A 16,208-nucleotide genomic window follows, 5' to 3' on the forward strand; every position below is an offset into this window, starting at 1 on the left:
TGCACTAGCTTCACAAGAACATGATGCTTCAGGACCCTGGGCAGCTCTCTAATTCTTGGGTTCTGTTCCTTAGCAATCAGAGCAGCAGAAGCAGACTCAGACCCAGGCAAGAGGGGCCCCTGTTGGCCTCTTCTGATATCCGCCTCTCCACAGGGTACAGGGGCTGCAGGGGCAAAAAGACTTGAGGTTGAGAAGGGATCAAAAGAGAGAAGTAAACGTGGCGGATCTGGGGCAGGGGAAGCATTCTGTAGGATGAGAGTGGATTCCTGTCATCATATCGCTGTCCGAACCCACTGAATGTCCAAAGCCAAGAGTAAACCCCAATGTACACTAGGCACACCGGGTGATGATATATCAATGTAGATTCAGCAACTGTAACAAACGTACCGCTCGGTGGGGGGCATGCCATGGTGCGGAGGCTGTGTGCACGTGGGGATGGGCGGTAGATGGGAAATGTCTGCACATTTCTCTCATTTTTGCTGTAGGACTTAAAGCTGCTCTAAAAAAACAGTCTGTTAATTGAGGGGTGGGGAGGAGGTAGCAGGGGCAGGAAGGGAGCAAGGGCAAGTGAGCACATCATGGTAACAGAGGAACAGGAGAGGGAGATCTGCGAACCTGTGCTGGCGACCCTGCGTTCTAAACAGCCTTGGCCTCGCAGCCGTGGCCTGCCTCCCTCCCGCTGCCCTGGGCTCCTGGGAACAGGTAGCCTCATTCTTCCTTGCCTTTGCTTGAGCAGACATGAGTGTTGCCTGCCAAAACAGCTGAATATACATCCCTGGGCCCTGCCTTCTTCCAGGGTCATCCAGGGACCCCACGGCCCTGGCAGCAACATCCGGGCGTCTGCGCTGCTTTCTTAAAATGTCAATATTCATGAGAGGACAGTATCTTCATTTAGATTCCCTAGATAGATCAATCATTAATATAGTTACTGAAAACCAGACATGGCCTCATCAGGGTCCCATTCAAAGCGGGCTCTGTGCTTCCCGGCAGCCCCACTCAACCTTCCCCTAATGCATCGCTCCTCCATTAACAACACTCGAGAGTCCTGCTCCACTTATTTCCTCCTCTCCCATTGTTTTAATGTCGCCAAGCATCCAAAAGGATTTTGGGTGGGCCCTGCTTCTTCTTGTCAGGGTCCTGCACCAGAACACGGACAGGGAGGTCTGAACGTCTGGGCAGCTCGCCCAAGATGGCAGATGTGTCCCCAGCTGACACCTCCTCCTGCCCCACGTCAGGGTGCCCTCAGCTCCCCGCACAGCCACTTCCAACCTTCACCCCCCTCTCACGCCGTCCATACCCACTTCTTACCTCAACTCCGAAAGAGATCTCCCAGTTCAGAAGACCAGGGAACTCTCCTTGCAATGCCCTCAACAGATTGAGAACTTAAAGGATCCTCTTGTCCCCTCACCTCCTGTCCCTGACCCAGGGAACGTATCCACATCCAGGCCTGGTCCTGGGGCTTTCCCTCTGGCTGCGAGGAGGAGGGGTATCCATCTTTCTCCCCCAGGCCCACCCCTCTCCCTCCTGGCTCACTAATCTCTCTCTATCATCGTAGAAAACATTGAGAGAATACTTCATCTTCCCTTCTGGCTTCAGCCTCCACAGCCAGCTTCCATCCCACCAAGACCACTCCTGTCGAGGTCGCTAGTCACCTCCTAAGAGTTAAATCCAACCCCATGTTCCACTTCTTGCCTTCAATGACCTCTTGGAATCATCTGGCACCACTTATCACTTCCTTTAAACATTTTTTCAAATACTCTCTATTCATTTGGCTCCCATGATGCCATCCCTCAAGACTCTTTCTCCGCCTCTGAGGTCCTCCCACTGCCTGTGCAGGCTCGTCCTTGGAAGCCGGTCACCCTCCTCCCCCAAACCCCACGGTGCTACCTTCTCTCCTCACACTCGAGGCACTTCCAGGGAGGACATCGACTTTACAGCTTCAACTACTACCTACTATACCTTTAACTACCACATGGACAAATCCCAAGTCTGAATGCTCAGTGTAGACCTCCCCCCGAGCTTCAGTGAGAACACGCAATAGCCGGACAGCTCCGTGGAGATTTCACCCGGGCACCTCGGGGCTGGCATGGCCCTAACTCAGCTCTACCACCTTTGCCTCCAACCTGCACTCCCTCTCGAAACTCCTCTCTCAGTGGATGGTGTCACTGTCCCCCCAGGTGGATCTGGTCACACATCCAATAAACTACTCCTCAATGTCTCTTTACTCTCCCTCTTTATTCCCTCTGCAGCTACAAACTTTATTTCTAATCGTCGTAATTTTGCACTGGGATCCCTTCAATGACCAATCTGTTCGTGGCCTCAGTATTTCTTTCTATACTTGACCTCTCTAATTTTTCCATAATAGGAATTTATTAATCATATATTCAGTACAAAGCCATGAAATATTCTGCCCCAACAGTTTGCGGACGTCCAACTCTGCGGGCCAGCTGGACCAGCTCATGGAACCAAGCACCCCATTCAGGGCCCCAGAGCATGTCCCCGCCTTCCCATATGATCAAGTGCTGTTACCCGTCTCATTTGAGCAGAAGACAATTCATGAGCAGGACAGCAGGAAACAGGAAGGAACTTCAGACTCAAGAGTCAAGGTTCAAACATTATTTCTGCTACTAAGCGCTGTGACACGAACAAGTCTCTTAGGTCTCTGAGCCTCAGGGTCATGGGCATAACATCATCTCCATAACAGGTCTGTGCAGGCTCAGTAAGATACCATCTGTGAGAGCGTCCTAGCACGGCTCCTTCCCAGAGTCAGCCCGGAAGCACAGATTGTGACAGAAGGATATCCATTACTTATTTCAGGGCCTCATTCCAGGATTATGCCTTCCCTTCTGCTCCAGTGTATCTTTCCCTTAAATTATTTCTCCATTTTTATAGACTCAATTTGTCCCCCCTCCTCCAGCTTGCTCATGGTCTTAAAGACAGAGGAAGCACACCTTCCTCTTGGCATTCCCTCTACAGAGTTTCCCTGGCCACTCTCTGCACAGAGATTGCTGAACAAATCCACTCCCATTAACCAGAGCTTAACAAGGGCTCGGGCTCCGTCTTCCGGCCAAACCCAGAACTTACTTGGGAGGCTCTGGGAACAAAGAGTTTTCGAAAAAGAGGAGATGGAAGGGTCACGGGAGTATGGGGGCACGAGTGCAGGGCCCAGAGCGCCTTACCTTTGCACTGCAACCCCTGCCGTAAGAGGCCCCAGAGCAAGGACCCACAGTGGTCGCAGAAGGTGGGGACCTTGTAGTTGTGGATACCGAACTTGTGGGGCATGTTGACGCTGAACCGCTGCGAGCCCACCTGCAGGGACAGCAAAACAAAGGGTCACTGCCAAGCTCGTTCACACCGTGGCCTGCTTACTGCTGGCGCTCCTACAGGCTGGCTTTCTCAGAAGGCCTGGCCACTGAAGGGGGCAGGCTGGAGCTTGGCTCTGAAAGCTGCCCTGAGAAACCAGGTGCAGAGAACCTTCCAGGGCCTTTGCTCCGGATGTCCTTAGCTCATTCTCCACCTCTCTGTTGGACCTTGAGAGGTCAGGTCTGCTCCCTGGTGCGGTCCCTCCAGGACTGCAGGCTTCCAGCTCTCATAGCACACGGCACTCGATTTGCACCTCACATTTTGGCTGTTCATGAGATGTCACCACGTGTTCTCAACACTGCTTTGTGCCTGGAGGCCGCACTGAGGCTTTCTTTGGGCAGCTTGATGGCGGATGGATTCTCTAAATGCCCTGAAGACCCAGCACAGCTGTGCAAACGGCAGGTCATCAGTTCGCACAGGCGAGAACTGCGGTGAAGACTGCTAATCCAGAGGGGGGAGCACTGAGGGCATGAAGGCATGGGTACTGCCCGCAGGCCAGGCCCCACCATCGCAGTTAAACCTCACCAGCACCCGGCAGGGCAGGTGCCCTTGCGGGCCGGAGTTGACAGCTGGGGAAATTAAGACGCAAAGAGATTAAGAAGCACGCCTGTAAGCTGGTAAGCAGCAGAGTCAGAATTTGAAGCCCACGAGCGTGAAATCAGAGCCAGGCCTTTTAACCAGCGTGCTGCCTCTTAGGGATTATTTAAAAGGAGTAAAGAGAAGGCAGTAAGGTGGATGGGGAAGGACCAGGGAGCGGGGGCAAGGGGGGCAGTCCGGGTATTCTGATCTGCAAGCCTGGGTCTGCCACCAACCACCTGTGCGGTCTTGGAAGTTTCCTTACTTCTTGGGGCTTCGAATTCCTGATCTGGCAAACAAAGATGGCAGCCCCATCTCACCTAACGTCACAGGGCTGTGGGGAAGATGAGACACATGGAAGCAAGGGGTCGTTGGCATGGTCCACCTTCCTGGGCTCTCCTCCTCTATGTCCGCTTGCTCACCCTGAAGGGTGTGGATCACCGTAGCCACTCTTTCCCTCAATTACTGAAGACATGGAGGACCCACACCGTGAACAGACTTGGGGGTCCCAGGACGAGCCTCACAGGGATGTGGGTGCCAGACAAAGGTGAAGAGGTGGGGGAGTGTCCAGGAACTCTGAGGAGGGCGGGGAGCAGGGAGAGCTGTGTGACCCTCAGCTGGGAGCACCAAGGGCTCTAAGGTATGGGAGAATGGTGGGAGGATGACAGGGCACACACAAGAGCCACAGAAGCCGAGGCTGTAAAAACAAGCACAGGGGCCGTGTGCTCGCAGGCACACACGTGCACACACCACTCTGTCACGAAGCCGACAGGGGCTCACTCGCCCAGGGAGACCAGTGCAGAGGTCATGGGAAGGAAGAAAACAGCAAAAAGACAGAACTGGAAGGTTAAGAAGAGAAGGAAGGAAGGTGACACGGAGGACAGCCTTCCGGGGTCACCACACTTGGAAGCGCGGGGAGAGACGTGTCCTCGGCACTAACACACCGGCACAAAGCAGGGAGAGAACATCAGCTGGGTGTTTGTGGCGCAAAAGCTCCAGAGCATCTTATAACAGGAAGACATTAGACACCTGGTGCTTAGAGCTCTGTGTATTTGGGGTGTGCGTGCGTGTGTGCACATGCAGGCAGTTACAGGAAGAAAGCATGCCCCCCAGCAGTGCTGGACCCCACAGAGGGCTCGTTCGTCACCCCCCCGAGGGTACACCAATGCTCTGGGAGCCTGGCCCTGCAAGCCCAGGGATAGGCAATTACTCCACAAGGCGGAGAAACCGACAGCCCCTGTTCCCTAACCCTTGGCAATTTCTCTCCCTAGGGACACATGCCACGTTTGGGCACACACCTCACTGGGAACTTCTATTCGCTGCCAACAGGCCAGGAAAGACGATCAGAAAGCAGTTGGTCACAGACTCAGCTGTTAGGGGTATTTCCCACCTCAACCCTCTAACCTGCGGAGCACAGACTCGTTTGGGACTTTTCCCTCCAAGGAGATAAACGGCAGAGCTTTAGAAACCTGTAAGGGCTCCTAGTGGAAGAAACCTGTGAGATTCTAGAAGGAAGGAATCCTGTGTTGCTCTTTGTTTCCATGGGACGTGGCAGTATCTGGCACAGAGGAAGGGCTCAGAGATTGTCCACAAGACGGAATGGAGACAGATAGCAAGCCAGCCACCTGCCCTTCCTTCATTTGTCTAAGTAACAAGCGTAACAATGTACTTGGGTTCTGGACCCTGGCACAGGAGCCAGGAGGCCCGGGTGGTGAGCCCCTGCAGTTTCCACAAGGACAGCAAAGCCCCTGCAAACAACTTTGGGGCCCTGGGCTGCCTGCCCCTCAGAGACACGGAAGGTTCCATCCAGGCCATGTCCCTCAGTGCTTTCCAGAGACTGTGTGAAAGCGAAAGGAGATAAAGATAAGAAATACTTCAGATGCCAAGATGCTACCTGGGTGAATTATTTTTAAGTAGCAGAGGCCCTGTAAGTTTCTCCTTTTGGAAGCCAAACTATAAATTCACCTGATTATAAACCCACCTAGCGTCTCTCTGACCCCCAATTCTAATGCCCTATAATTATACAGTACTTATCTATTTCACCAAGAATTAAAAGTAGGCTTTGAAATCCACCACTGTGAACACAGATAACACCCACCCTCACCCTCACACTCTCCTCCCAATCACACAGTTAGGAGAAACCCACCCTCACTGGTGAATTGTCTCACTTCCTTACCCCTAGCGACTTCCCTAAGAGTCAATCCGATACTAGGTTGAAAGAATAAGAGACAATGAAATCCAGTGGTCAAGGGCTCAGACTATGGAACCTGGGTGTGAACGTGGTTCTTTCACTAGCTGTGTGATCTGGGGCAAGCTAACGTGACCTCTCTGTGCTTCCACTCTCTCGGCTGCAAAATGAAGATGATAATCGCATAGCTCTCGTTAAGGCCGTTTTGAGATTAAATACTGTATGATGAAGTACTTAAATCAGCACACGGTAAGTACCCCATGAATGTCGGCTGGTATTATTGCATGGTTATTCCCGCCTCCTAAGGGCGTCTTGGGTTTGCTAATCCCTCTCCGTTCCCCCATCGCCTCATAAAGACACGGTTCCTGCTTGTGTGTGGTGTCCCTCTCCCTGTTTATGAGTGGTGTGGAGCCAGTGACATGTCACTTAGCGACATCACTGTTCCAATGAGATAACGACATAAAGCAATTCACATCTTCCTCAAGGGCTTTAGCTCTGGGATCGTATGGCCCTTGGCCTAATAGCCACAGACATGACACTGACTCTGAACCACAGTTGTTCCGCAGACTGCGCTGCCCGCTGGAAGGCTGGGGACAACTCCCTTAACTTGGATCAACACAACGGAGAAAGCAAGGGGCTCTCAGAGAGATAAGGAGTTTCTCAGGAACCACGGAGGAGGCAGGGGAGGGTGCGAGTGGCAGTGAAGAAAGCCCCGAATTTCAATGTTATAAATATTTACCTCATCGGGAGTTTCTTGTTTCTTTAATCCAGCACACTTCGTAATTATGAGCTCATGGCATCGCTTGTGGACCACGCAGGTGCAAACTGCAAACGGCAAAAACCGGAAGGCTGAGCGACAAGTGGGGGTAGGAAGCTTCCACCCCAAGATTCAGGTCTCAGCGGAGGGATGCCGGGAGCCACGCCCCTCCTGTCCCCAAGTCTTAAAGAAATACCCTGGCTGAGGCCTGGCCTGCTTCGTCATTTCAGAGCGCTGTGCCATCAGAGCCATTAGGGTTTCCTAAATGCTCTGGAGAAGAGCGCACCACTTACACCAGAGGGCATCAGCAGTTTTCTCTAGTTCCAGAAGGACCGATCAATTTCTCTGCTTCTAGACGCCAAGGTCAGGGAGCAGTTTCCCTTCTGTGAAGCGGGTCTATTAAAGGCACCGCCTCAGTCCTGTGCCCCAGCCCACATCGTGTCAGGGCTGGTGGGCCTGACGGCGAGCACTGCAGCAGGAGACTACGGCAAAGGAGTTCTCAAACATTTTTGTTTCATTTCACTGTGGCCTGCAGCCCTGTCTCCAGTGTCCCCGGGGCAGTGTGGGCAGTGGTGGCGGGAGAGATAAGCGACAATTTGCACACATGCTACCTCAAGGACATAGCAATGTCCGACAGAACCTACTCAGTTCCCCAGGGGTGAGCCCCCACTTAACCAGTGGCTGGGTGAGGAGATGGAATGGTCTCCCAGCTCTAACCACAGAGAAACCTGGACCACAGCACACATCCACCCTCCAATCCCAGACAACCTGACCTTGCATTTTAGCCAAAGAACTGAAAACAAACAAACTGCAATAATTTCAAGTGAGTCTTAAATGTTGAAGAGCTAATGATTCCACAGTAGAGACAAAAAAAAAAAAAAGAAAAGAAAAGAAAAAGAAAAGAGAGAGAGAGAGAGAGAATATCAGCAAGGACCACTGAGTGATAGGAGTGAACCGGGCAGGTGAGGGAACTTCTTCGGGGAGCGAGAGAGGGAGGGGGCTGACAGGATACATGGAGCCCGGCTCAGTGCAGAGCGGGGCCTTCGAAGGGTCTCGAATGGTTGCATCTCACTGGGAAAGGTGCAGAGACCCCCGGGACAGCTGGAGACAGGTACACACAAGGTACTCTCATACCTTTACCCCCATATATGGATACAGGAGCCATGTCCAGGCAGGGACAAAGAAAAGCAGGGTCTTGCTTCTCAGAGGGAACAGGAGCGTGCAAATCGTACAGAGCCTGTAAATGTCATCAAACCCAGCACACACTTCCTAGGAGTGTCGCTGATCTGGATGGACCTGTGGGCCCCCAAGCATTTAGTTCATACAATGCCTCTTACCTTGACATTGGTATCCCTGTTTTCCTATGACACCCCTGAAAAGAAGAATACAACCTTTTAATACATTTTAGGTCAAAAACCACACAAAGCCACCCCATTCTGGCTATCAGCCATGATGCACCGAGTAGACTGGAATCCAGCTAGCAGTGGGATTTCACTCCCACTTGCAGAGTGCCTTAAAGTGACTTCTTCAGGGTGCCTGGGTGGCTTAGTCGGTTAAGCGTCTGCCTTCGGCTCAGGTCGTGATCCTGCGGTCCTGGGATCAAGCCCCACATCAGGCTCCTTGCTCAGCCAAGAGTCTGCTTCTCCCTCTCCCTCTGCCCCATCCCCTGCTTGTGCACGTGCACATGCTTGCTCTCTCTCTCTCAAGTAAATAAATAAAATCTTAAAAAATGACTCCTTCAGAGGCATCAGAGGGTAGACCCAGTGCTCAGAATGGGTACAAGCTCTGGTCAGTGTCAGGGCTTGGTTTCCTAGACAAACAGCTATTCCACTGAGGCCACTAGAGTTCTGGAAAGCCACAGAGACTCTGCTCGCTCAAGGCAGGTCTTGATTCGTCGAACGTGCCCTTCCTTGGGGGCCATCATGCAGGAGGGCTATAGCTACAGGCACATTCTGCAGGCATTCCAGAAGCAGTCGAGGGTTCAAGGTCAGTCTGTGGCCAGGACTAGGGGTTCAATGTACTGTTTGGTTAAGGCCAATGTTAGAGGTTCCTTCCATGACAGCTGTAAGCTCCCCTAGAGCAGGATTAGGGTTGGCATGGACACAGAACAATCCAACCAACCTGGCCGGGGCCCTGTCCTTAGCATCACCAGTAAATGGCCGGGGGCAATCTGCAATTTCCAGCCCAGCAGGAGCAGCCAGATGTCACTCAGGGACTGCACCTCAGGAAGCCTAGAACCCAGTGATGTTTGCCATGGGCTGAGAGGAGACCCGAATCCATAAATCTCAGCCTTCACAACCTACTGCCACCAAACACACAACTCACGACCGAAATACAGAAAATGGAGGTTAGAGTGTAGAAGCAGCCCCGGGGCTGAGATATGTCTGTGGTAGGAGTGGGGCATTATTTCTGCTTCAGTCAGGTTGAGGGCGCTCTGAGCGGCATCGCCTCAGATGGCCATGCCAACGTCACTGACTAGCTTTAGAAACTGCGAGGACAAGACAAGCCACTCCTGGACACCTTGGGAATTCAAACCCTAATTCAAATGTTCCCTGGCTTGGTTCGTGCTGCACATTGGCCTCACTCATTCTCCCCCACAGGATCCAAGTGTGTGGGCAAAGTTCAAGAGCTCAGGGGCGCCTGGGTGGCACAGCGGTTAAGCGTCTGCCTTCGGCTCAGGGAGTGATCCCGGCGTTCTGGGATCGAGCCCCACATCAGGCTCCTCCGCTATGAGCCTGCTTCTTCCTCTCCCACTCCCCCTGCTTGTGTTCCCTCTCTCACTGGCTGTCTCTATCTATGTCGAATAAAAAAAAAAAAAAAAAAAAAAAAAGAGCTCAGAGAGGTTGCCAGAAAGGCTGGTGGGAGGTCAGGAAAAGCTTTCAGTTGGGCTCACCAGGGGTGGAACTGGGTCTCTGACACTTCCTAGCTGGAGGATGTCACATTAGTCTTTTCCTTTCTGAGTCTCAAGACTGGTGTTAGTGGAATGGCTTTAATAATACATAGCTTGTAGGACAGTAGAACGGTTTAATTAGATATTTTCAGTGCCTTAGGAAGAACCTGGCATGTGGTAGGCCTTCATTAAAATTCCCCCTCCAATACCCAAGGCCAGTGCTCCTTATTCTTCTCCACCTCCCAAAAAAGGCCTACAACCTACCTGTTTTGCCTATTAAAATCCTAGTATTCATGAAAGGAGAAATGGTACCTCCTCCAGGAAGCCTTCCCTGAGCACTGCAGCCAATGCTGCTCTCTCGTTCCTCTGAAATCTGGGCATCCTAGTAGCACCACTGTTATAACAGTTATTAAGAGTTGCTTTGAAATACAGGTATTGGCAACCAAGTATTTTTTAAGCTTTATCATGGAAAAATTCAGATGTATACAAAAATAAAGAAATAAAAGTAAGGGAGCTATGACCCAGCTCTAACAATGATCAATACACAGCTGGTTGTAGTTCATCTCTACCCCTAGCCCTTCTACCCTCCTTCCAGATCATTTTTAAACAAATCCCAGACATCACAGTATTTCATTTCTGAATAATTAAGCTTGTGTCTCTAAAAGATAAGGATTCTTTAAAAAATACATCACAATATACCACTATTGGTTATAAAATCTTAACTCATTAAATATGATATATGATATGATCCCAAGTATAAAGTCACCATTCTTTCCATTTATCCCCCCAGGCACTAAACACTCACTTAGCCTTCCAGAAAAGTCTTCTGCAATGAAATAAAGAAGAAATAAAGCACCTCAGCACTTTAAAAATAAAGTTTCTACTCTCCTACAGCCCCTCCCCCACTTCTCACCTCAGGGAAGGCCTAACTAGAGGTTCCCGGGAGAGAGGGCCTTACCAGATAAAATCTCTGCAGTGGGAGCAGTAGGTGGGCTGCCGAAGGTAGGTGGCCATGAACTTGTGGCCGTTGACCTGGTGGACCCTGCGCCTGACAGCCCCCTGTCGTTTCCTGGGCCGCATGCGCTCCCTGAACACACGCTCTTCATTGTCTTTAGGGGCTGCGGAAGGACAAGAGCAGAGAAGAAAACACAGCGTGAGTTGGCACATCTTGAAAGAGACCGCCCACCCCACTTGCAGTGCCCGGAGCGGGAGCGGGAGCGGCGTGGGGGCAGCATCCACTGGCTGAGGGACTCCAGGGTCTGAGCCTCACCGCTCAACCCCAGTGAGGGCACACCATGCGAGGCAGGAAGGCCCAGACTGCGCTGCCATTTCCCGTACCAGCAGCACCCCCCAAATTCATCCCGATCCCAGTCCTGCTCCCGGTGTGGCTGCCCCATTCCCCCCAGTACCGGCTGCACGTTGCAAGGGTGTGGGATCGAAAGGCTCAAGGTTCACATTTGATTGCAGCTTCTCAGCAGTGTGGCCTTAGCCAGCCGGTGTGTCCTTGCCTGGAGCCTCTGAGGGCCTGGCCCTCTGGAAATGGGGTAACAGTGCTGACACCGCAGGGCACTGTGGAGTCTGCACCCAGCTGCCTGGCTCAGGGAAACCTGACTTTTCTTCCTTCCCCTCTTCCAGACTATGACAACCGGGAAGGTCAAAAGGAGAGGGAAACCTAACACTGCGTAAAGCCAGTTTTCTAGAAGACTCAAGACCCACCACCATAGACTTTAAGACCTCACTGAAGACAAAAGGACTGTCCTCACTTCTTCCTTCAGTCCACATCAGAGGTTGCCCCAAGCCTCCAAAAGTCCTGCAAGGGCACTAATAAACGACAACAAAAATGATAATAACGACTGTTATGGTCTGAATGTGTGTGTCCCCCCCTCCCATTCACATGCTGATTCTCTACATGCCAATGTGACACAGTCATGAATGACAGTGGGGTTCCCAGGATGGGGTTAGTGCTTTTATGAAAAGAGGAAGTGACCTGAGCTCACTATCTTATGAGGGCACAGCAAGAAGGTGGGCGTCTACAAGGCAGGAAGGGGGCCCTCACCTAACCATGCCAGCGCCTTGATCTGACTTTCAGCCTCCAGAGCTGTGAGAAGTCAGTCTCCGCTGTTGAAGCCACCCCGTCTATACTATTTTGTTACGGCAGCCCAAGTAGACTAATACAGTGAGAATCATGCCTAACGCTTACTGCGGCAGGTGCTCACTGAATCCTTACAACCGCCCTTCTTGAAGGGTACTCATCGTATCCCCACTTCACAGATGTGCAAACTGAGGAATAGAGCGTTTACATAACCTGTTTATGTTAACACAGCTACTAAGTGGTGGAGCCCAGATTCTAACCCAGAGAGCAGGCGAGAAGCCAATGTTAACACTGTCCACACACGACTCTGGGGGACCGCCCAATCTCCTGACAGCAAGGTCCCAAAGTGCTCATCTGAGGGGTTCTCATAATGCAAGAGTCGAGCCGCCTCTGGTTTCTCCGAGGACAGGAGAGGCAGGCCCTGGCTCTCCTGCCTGGCTCCCAACACTAGTGCAGGCCCTGCAAGGTCACCCGCATGGCACAGCTTAAAATGCGCTGGGAAGGCTCTGGGCCCCCCAAAAATTCCCCACACCCGACATGCCACCATGACAGTGTCAGTCTTGGGGTGGGGAGGAACACTGTTCCTCCTGGACCTCTTTGGAAATAAGGCTTCCTGCACTGGAGGGCACCTGTGTGAGCCCAACAGCTGTAGAATCCGAGGGCAGTCTGTCAGTGCAGACAGGGTAGGGGTGGAAGGACAAAGAACTGGAGGAGAAAGGCAAGAAGAGGGAGCACATGCCTAGTGGGGGCTTTTAGCGGGAAGCAACCTCCAAGAAGACAGGCAGAGCTGCTGATCCCCCAGCACAGACCCTGATGACCCAGATGGGGGTCTGCCTGCCACCCCTCTGCTTCCCTGCCCCCAGCCTGCCTGGGTCAACTTTTGAATGGGTGCTTATTATTTTAAAAAGTCTCTGACATGGAAAGAGATGGAATATGGAAATCCCACCTCCGAGCCTGCCACAACCTAGGGACCAAGGCCCAGCTGACCAAATTCTCATGGGGACGTCCCAGCTCTGTTTTATTTTTATTTTTTTTTTAAAGATTTTATTTATTTATTTGACAGAGAGAGAGAGAGCACCAGCGAGAGAGGGAACACAGGCGGGGGTGGGGAGGTGGAGAGGAAGAAGCAGGCTCCCAGCAGAGCATGGAGCCCGATGTGGGGCTCGATCCCAGGACCCTGGGATCACGCCCTGAGCCGAAGGCAGACACTTAATGACTGAGCCCTCCAGGCGCCCCCCAGCTGTTTTAATACAGAGATATGTACACACACACACACAGAAATCTGGCCATCATCACCTAACTGTGCAATAATAGGTGACTTTCATTTCTGCTGCCGACTTTTCACTACATCCAGAACATTCTACCATTTTTAGAAGCAGAAAAAAATATGGTAATTTAAAAAATAAATCTGTTCAGTAGCCTTCCTTGCTACAAACCTGATCTACAAAACTGCAGACCCCCAGTCCCAGGCCAGAGGACGGGCACTCAACTAACTGCCTTTACTGGATTCACCACGGGTCACATTAAACAGTAAGTCAGCCCCCTCCTGCATTTAAGGTGCAATTTGCTTTGCAAATCCCTCAAATTTACTAGTCATTTGATCCTGGGAAGTTGTATTTTCAGTTAAACTGCCAAGGAGTCCTATCTAGTTTTCTCAAGTAAGCCCTGCTGGAACGGGGTTGGGGGGGCGGCATTATAGGTGCCCCTGAGGGCCTCATTTCTCAATTTTTTACAGAAGTGACCAGCAACCAGATCGAAGGCTTAAACTCCATTTACTTTAATATGTTAACACAGCAACCCATTAATTTAACTGACTTTTAAAGACCTTTCGGTCGTGTGTACTCACACCTGGAGAGGAGAGAAGCTGCTTACCACTTGTGGGGGGTGAGGGGAGGGTTCTGGGAGGTTAGACAGAGAGCCAAGAACAACTCCCCTTAAGTGGGGTCTGATTGTCTGACCGAACTTCCCCAAAGGTTCTGTAATTCCTGTATAACTTACAGATGTTCCCCCATTGTTATCTATTTTGACCCACAAACAGAAGTAACTGGACCGTCTAACATTAAGAAAATGGTCTAGTGAATTATATTACATCTATAGCAAGTTAAAAACGGTGAGTCAAGACCAGGTAGGCACATGGGGAACTGTGACATAGTACGGTAAAAACAGAACGTGCAAGAACAGAAACCTGTGTACGACACACCTGCAGATGGAAGGTGATATAAAAGAATTACTGTGCTCTGCGGGATGATGGGTTCATGTACCGTCCGTAGTATCTGAAAACAATGTTCTCTAATGCTCTTACCCTGTGACCCTTCATTTGCAGCAGCCTTGGAGGCAAAACTCAGGCTGGCTTTCCTCCCAGATAGCCCATCGGGCCCTTTCTAGATCCTTTGTTTTATGGGTGCATCTGCCATGCAGAAGGGGTGACCTCGAGTCAGGGAGAGACCCACTAAAAGCTGGATAACCTTTGTGAAACTTTCTGTGGAAATGGAGATTTGTCAGATAGAATGACAGGAGTTCACCAAGGCCTAAAGTGAAGCAGAGATGTCCTCTGGAGCAACTCTGTTACCTCAGCCCCAACAACATTCCAGGCCGCTTCCTGCGTGGTTCCATTAGTCCATCAACTTCAAACTCCTGGGAGCTTTTATGCAAGGAGCATCTAACAGTCCTGATGCTCAGAACAATCTACCCCCAGGTTGCAGGCAGGCGGCAGAAGCAGCAGAAAGAGCCCACACCTTGGAGTTAGGACGCTGTTGAAGCAACCTCACCTGGCTCCTTTTCCTCGGGCTGAGACCTCCCCATCTCAGCCAGAGGAACTCCCGCAGACACAGGGAGAGGCAGCTCCTGGCACCAAACCCTAGGCCAGTCTGATCACTGAAGGTCTCCCTCCTCCGCCATTTCCTCCCTCACCCCACCTCACCTCCTCTTGCACAAAAACGGAGCTGACCTGACAGGACTGAACACCATCCCCTACCTGAGGCGACAGACACCCTTCACCTTCACACTCTCAGGACAGCTTTAGGTTTAAGAATATCTGGCAGGGAATTTCTAATAGGCCCGACTTATGAACTCCCACCTATGCCAGCACTTCCTGTCAGGGTATGTGTAGCAAGGACAGCCAAACCCAAGGATCCATCCTGCCCAAGACCCTTGACCCAGAAGCCTGAACCGGGCTAACCAATATGCATGACTGGCAGCCTCTGCATACCACTGTCATTCCTCACCACAGGACAGTCACCTACGCTTGATGTCCAGGGCATACAGGGGTCTTTTCCACAAGCAACTATGCTGTGGGGTCTTCTTTATTTTTTCTGACCTCTCTCTTTTGACCTCTTTCTGCCAATATGGTTGAACTAGGCACTAGGAGATGAGACAAAGGTTGCTTCTACCCCAAACCTGCTTTATGTTCTAGACCAATTCAGTCAATGTCTTTGGGTTTCTGCTTTCCTATCTATCAAGAGAGGGTAATGTAACGGCTCAGCCTAAACCCCAGGCTGGTACGCTTCTTTCTCTTTCTTCCTGATGCCAACACAATACCTCCTTACTGAGGGGGGGAAACAGCCTCATCCCCTGCCCTGCAAAACCTGCACTTAACACCCCTTCATTGCCCCACCCTGCAGGAGCCCAGCTGCTTCCAGATGTTCTATACCTGCTACTGTGAGCAAAAGAGACTCCGCATTATCTCTCCCCACCCCATCCATTAGGGGCTTTAGAAAGACGATTCCATCTTCAGACTTGGCAAGCTGCCAGGAAGACTGGGCTGGGCAAGGAAGGAATACTGATTCAGTCTGAGAACAAAAGCAGTAAGAAACATAACTGATCTGAGAAAAGGCTGGGGACCTTCTCAGAAGGCTTTTCTTAGAATCCAAGCAAAGAATGAATCCAGTCCTCCAAGGCAGGTAATTTCACAACACAAAGAAAACTATTCAACCATCCTGGGTATTTTTTGTCTAAGAAACTGTCAAACCTTAGGTATTCAGAAGCTGAAAAGTAACAGCTACAACTTCTGGGGCCCCTGCCTGCCACGTGCTGGGTACCATTCTAAGCACCTTCCAACCCTGAAATACTATTCCGTACACCTGAGGTACCATTACATATCCATGAGGAGCCATTACATGTACGTGAGATACTATCACGTGTCCATGAGGTGCTATTTCAAATACGTGAGGTATTATCACATGCACGTGAGATATGTAAGCCACTTACGTACGTCCTCTGATACCATGGAGTGGTGTTATTCTCGACTCACACAGAAACCAAGCTTTCAAGAAATTAACTAATTTGTTGAAGGTCAAACAGCTAACAAACAGTAAATGTCATTCAGGAACTCCCACCCTGGCCC

The 16,208-nt window shown here is 51.1% G+C and overlaps 1 protein-coding gene across 1 annotated transcript in view; it reads right to left on the bottom strand.

The window, feature by feature from the left end:
- The window catches only part of PRKCE (protein kinase C epsilon), a 512,271-nt gene that overhangs the window by 199,475 nt on the left and 296,588 nt on the right, over positions 1-16,208 (bottom strand). Inside the window, exons 3-6 of the mRNA XM_040623514.1 lie at positions 10,733-10,892; positions 8,222-8,256; positions 6,867-6,952; positions 3,180-3,309 (exon numbers count right to left, since the gene is read on the bottom strand). Of these exons, the coding sequence (XP_040479448.1) occupies positions 3,180-3,309; positions 6,867-6,952; positions 8,222-8,256; positions 10,733-10,892 (411 nt within the window). The remainder of the gene's footprint in view (positions 1-3,179; positions 3,310-6,866; positions 6,953-8,221; positions 8,257-10,732; positions 10,893-16,208) is intronic.

The sequence above is a fragment of the Ursus maritimus genome, unplaced genomic scaffold, assembly GCF_017311325.1.
Source record: "Ursus maritimus isolate PB19 unplaced genomic scaffold, ASM1731132v1 scaffold_6, whole genome shotgun sequence".
NCBI classification, from domain to species: domain Eukaryota; kingdom Metazoa; phylum Chordata; class Mammalia; order Carnivora; family Ursidae; genus Ursus; species Ursus maritimus.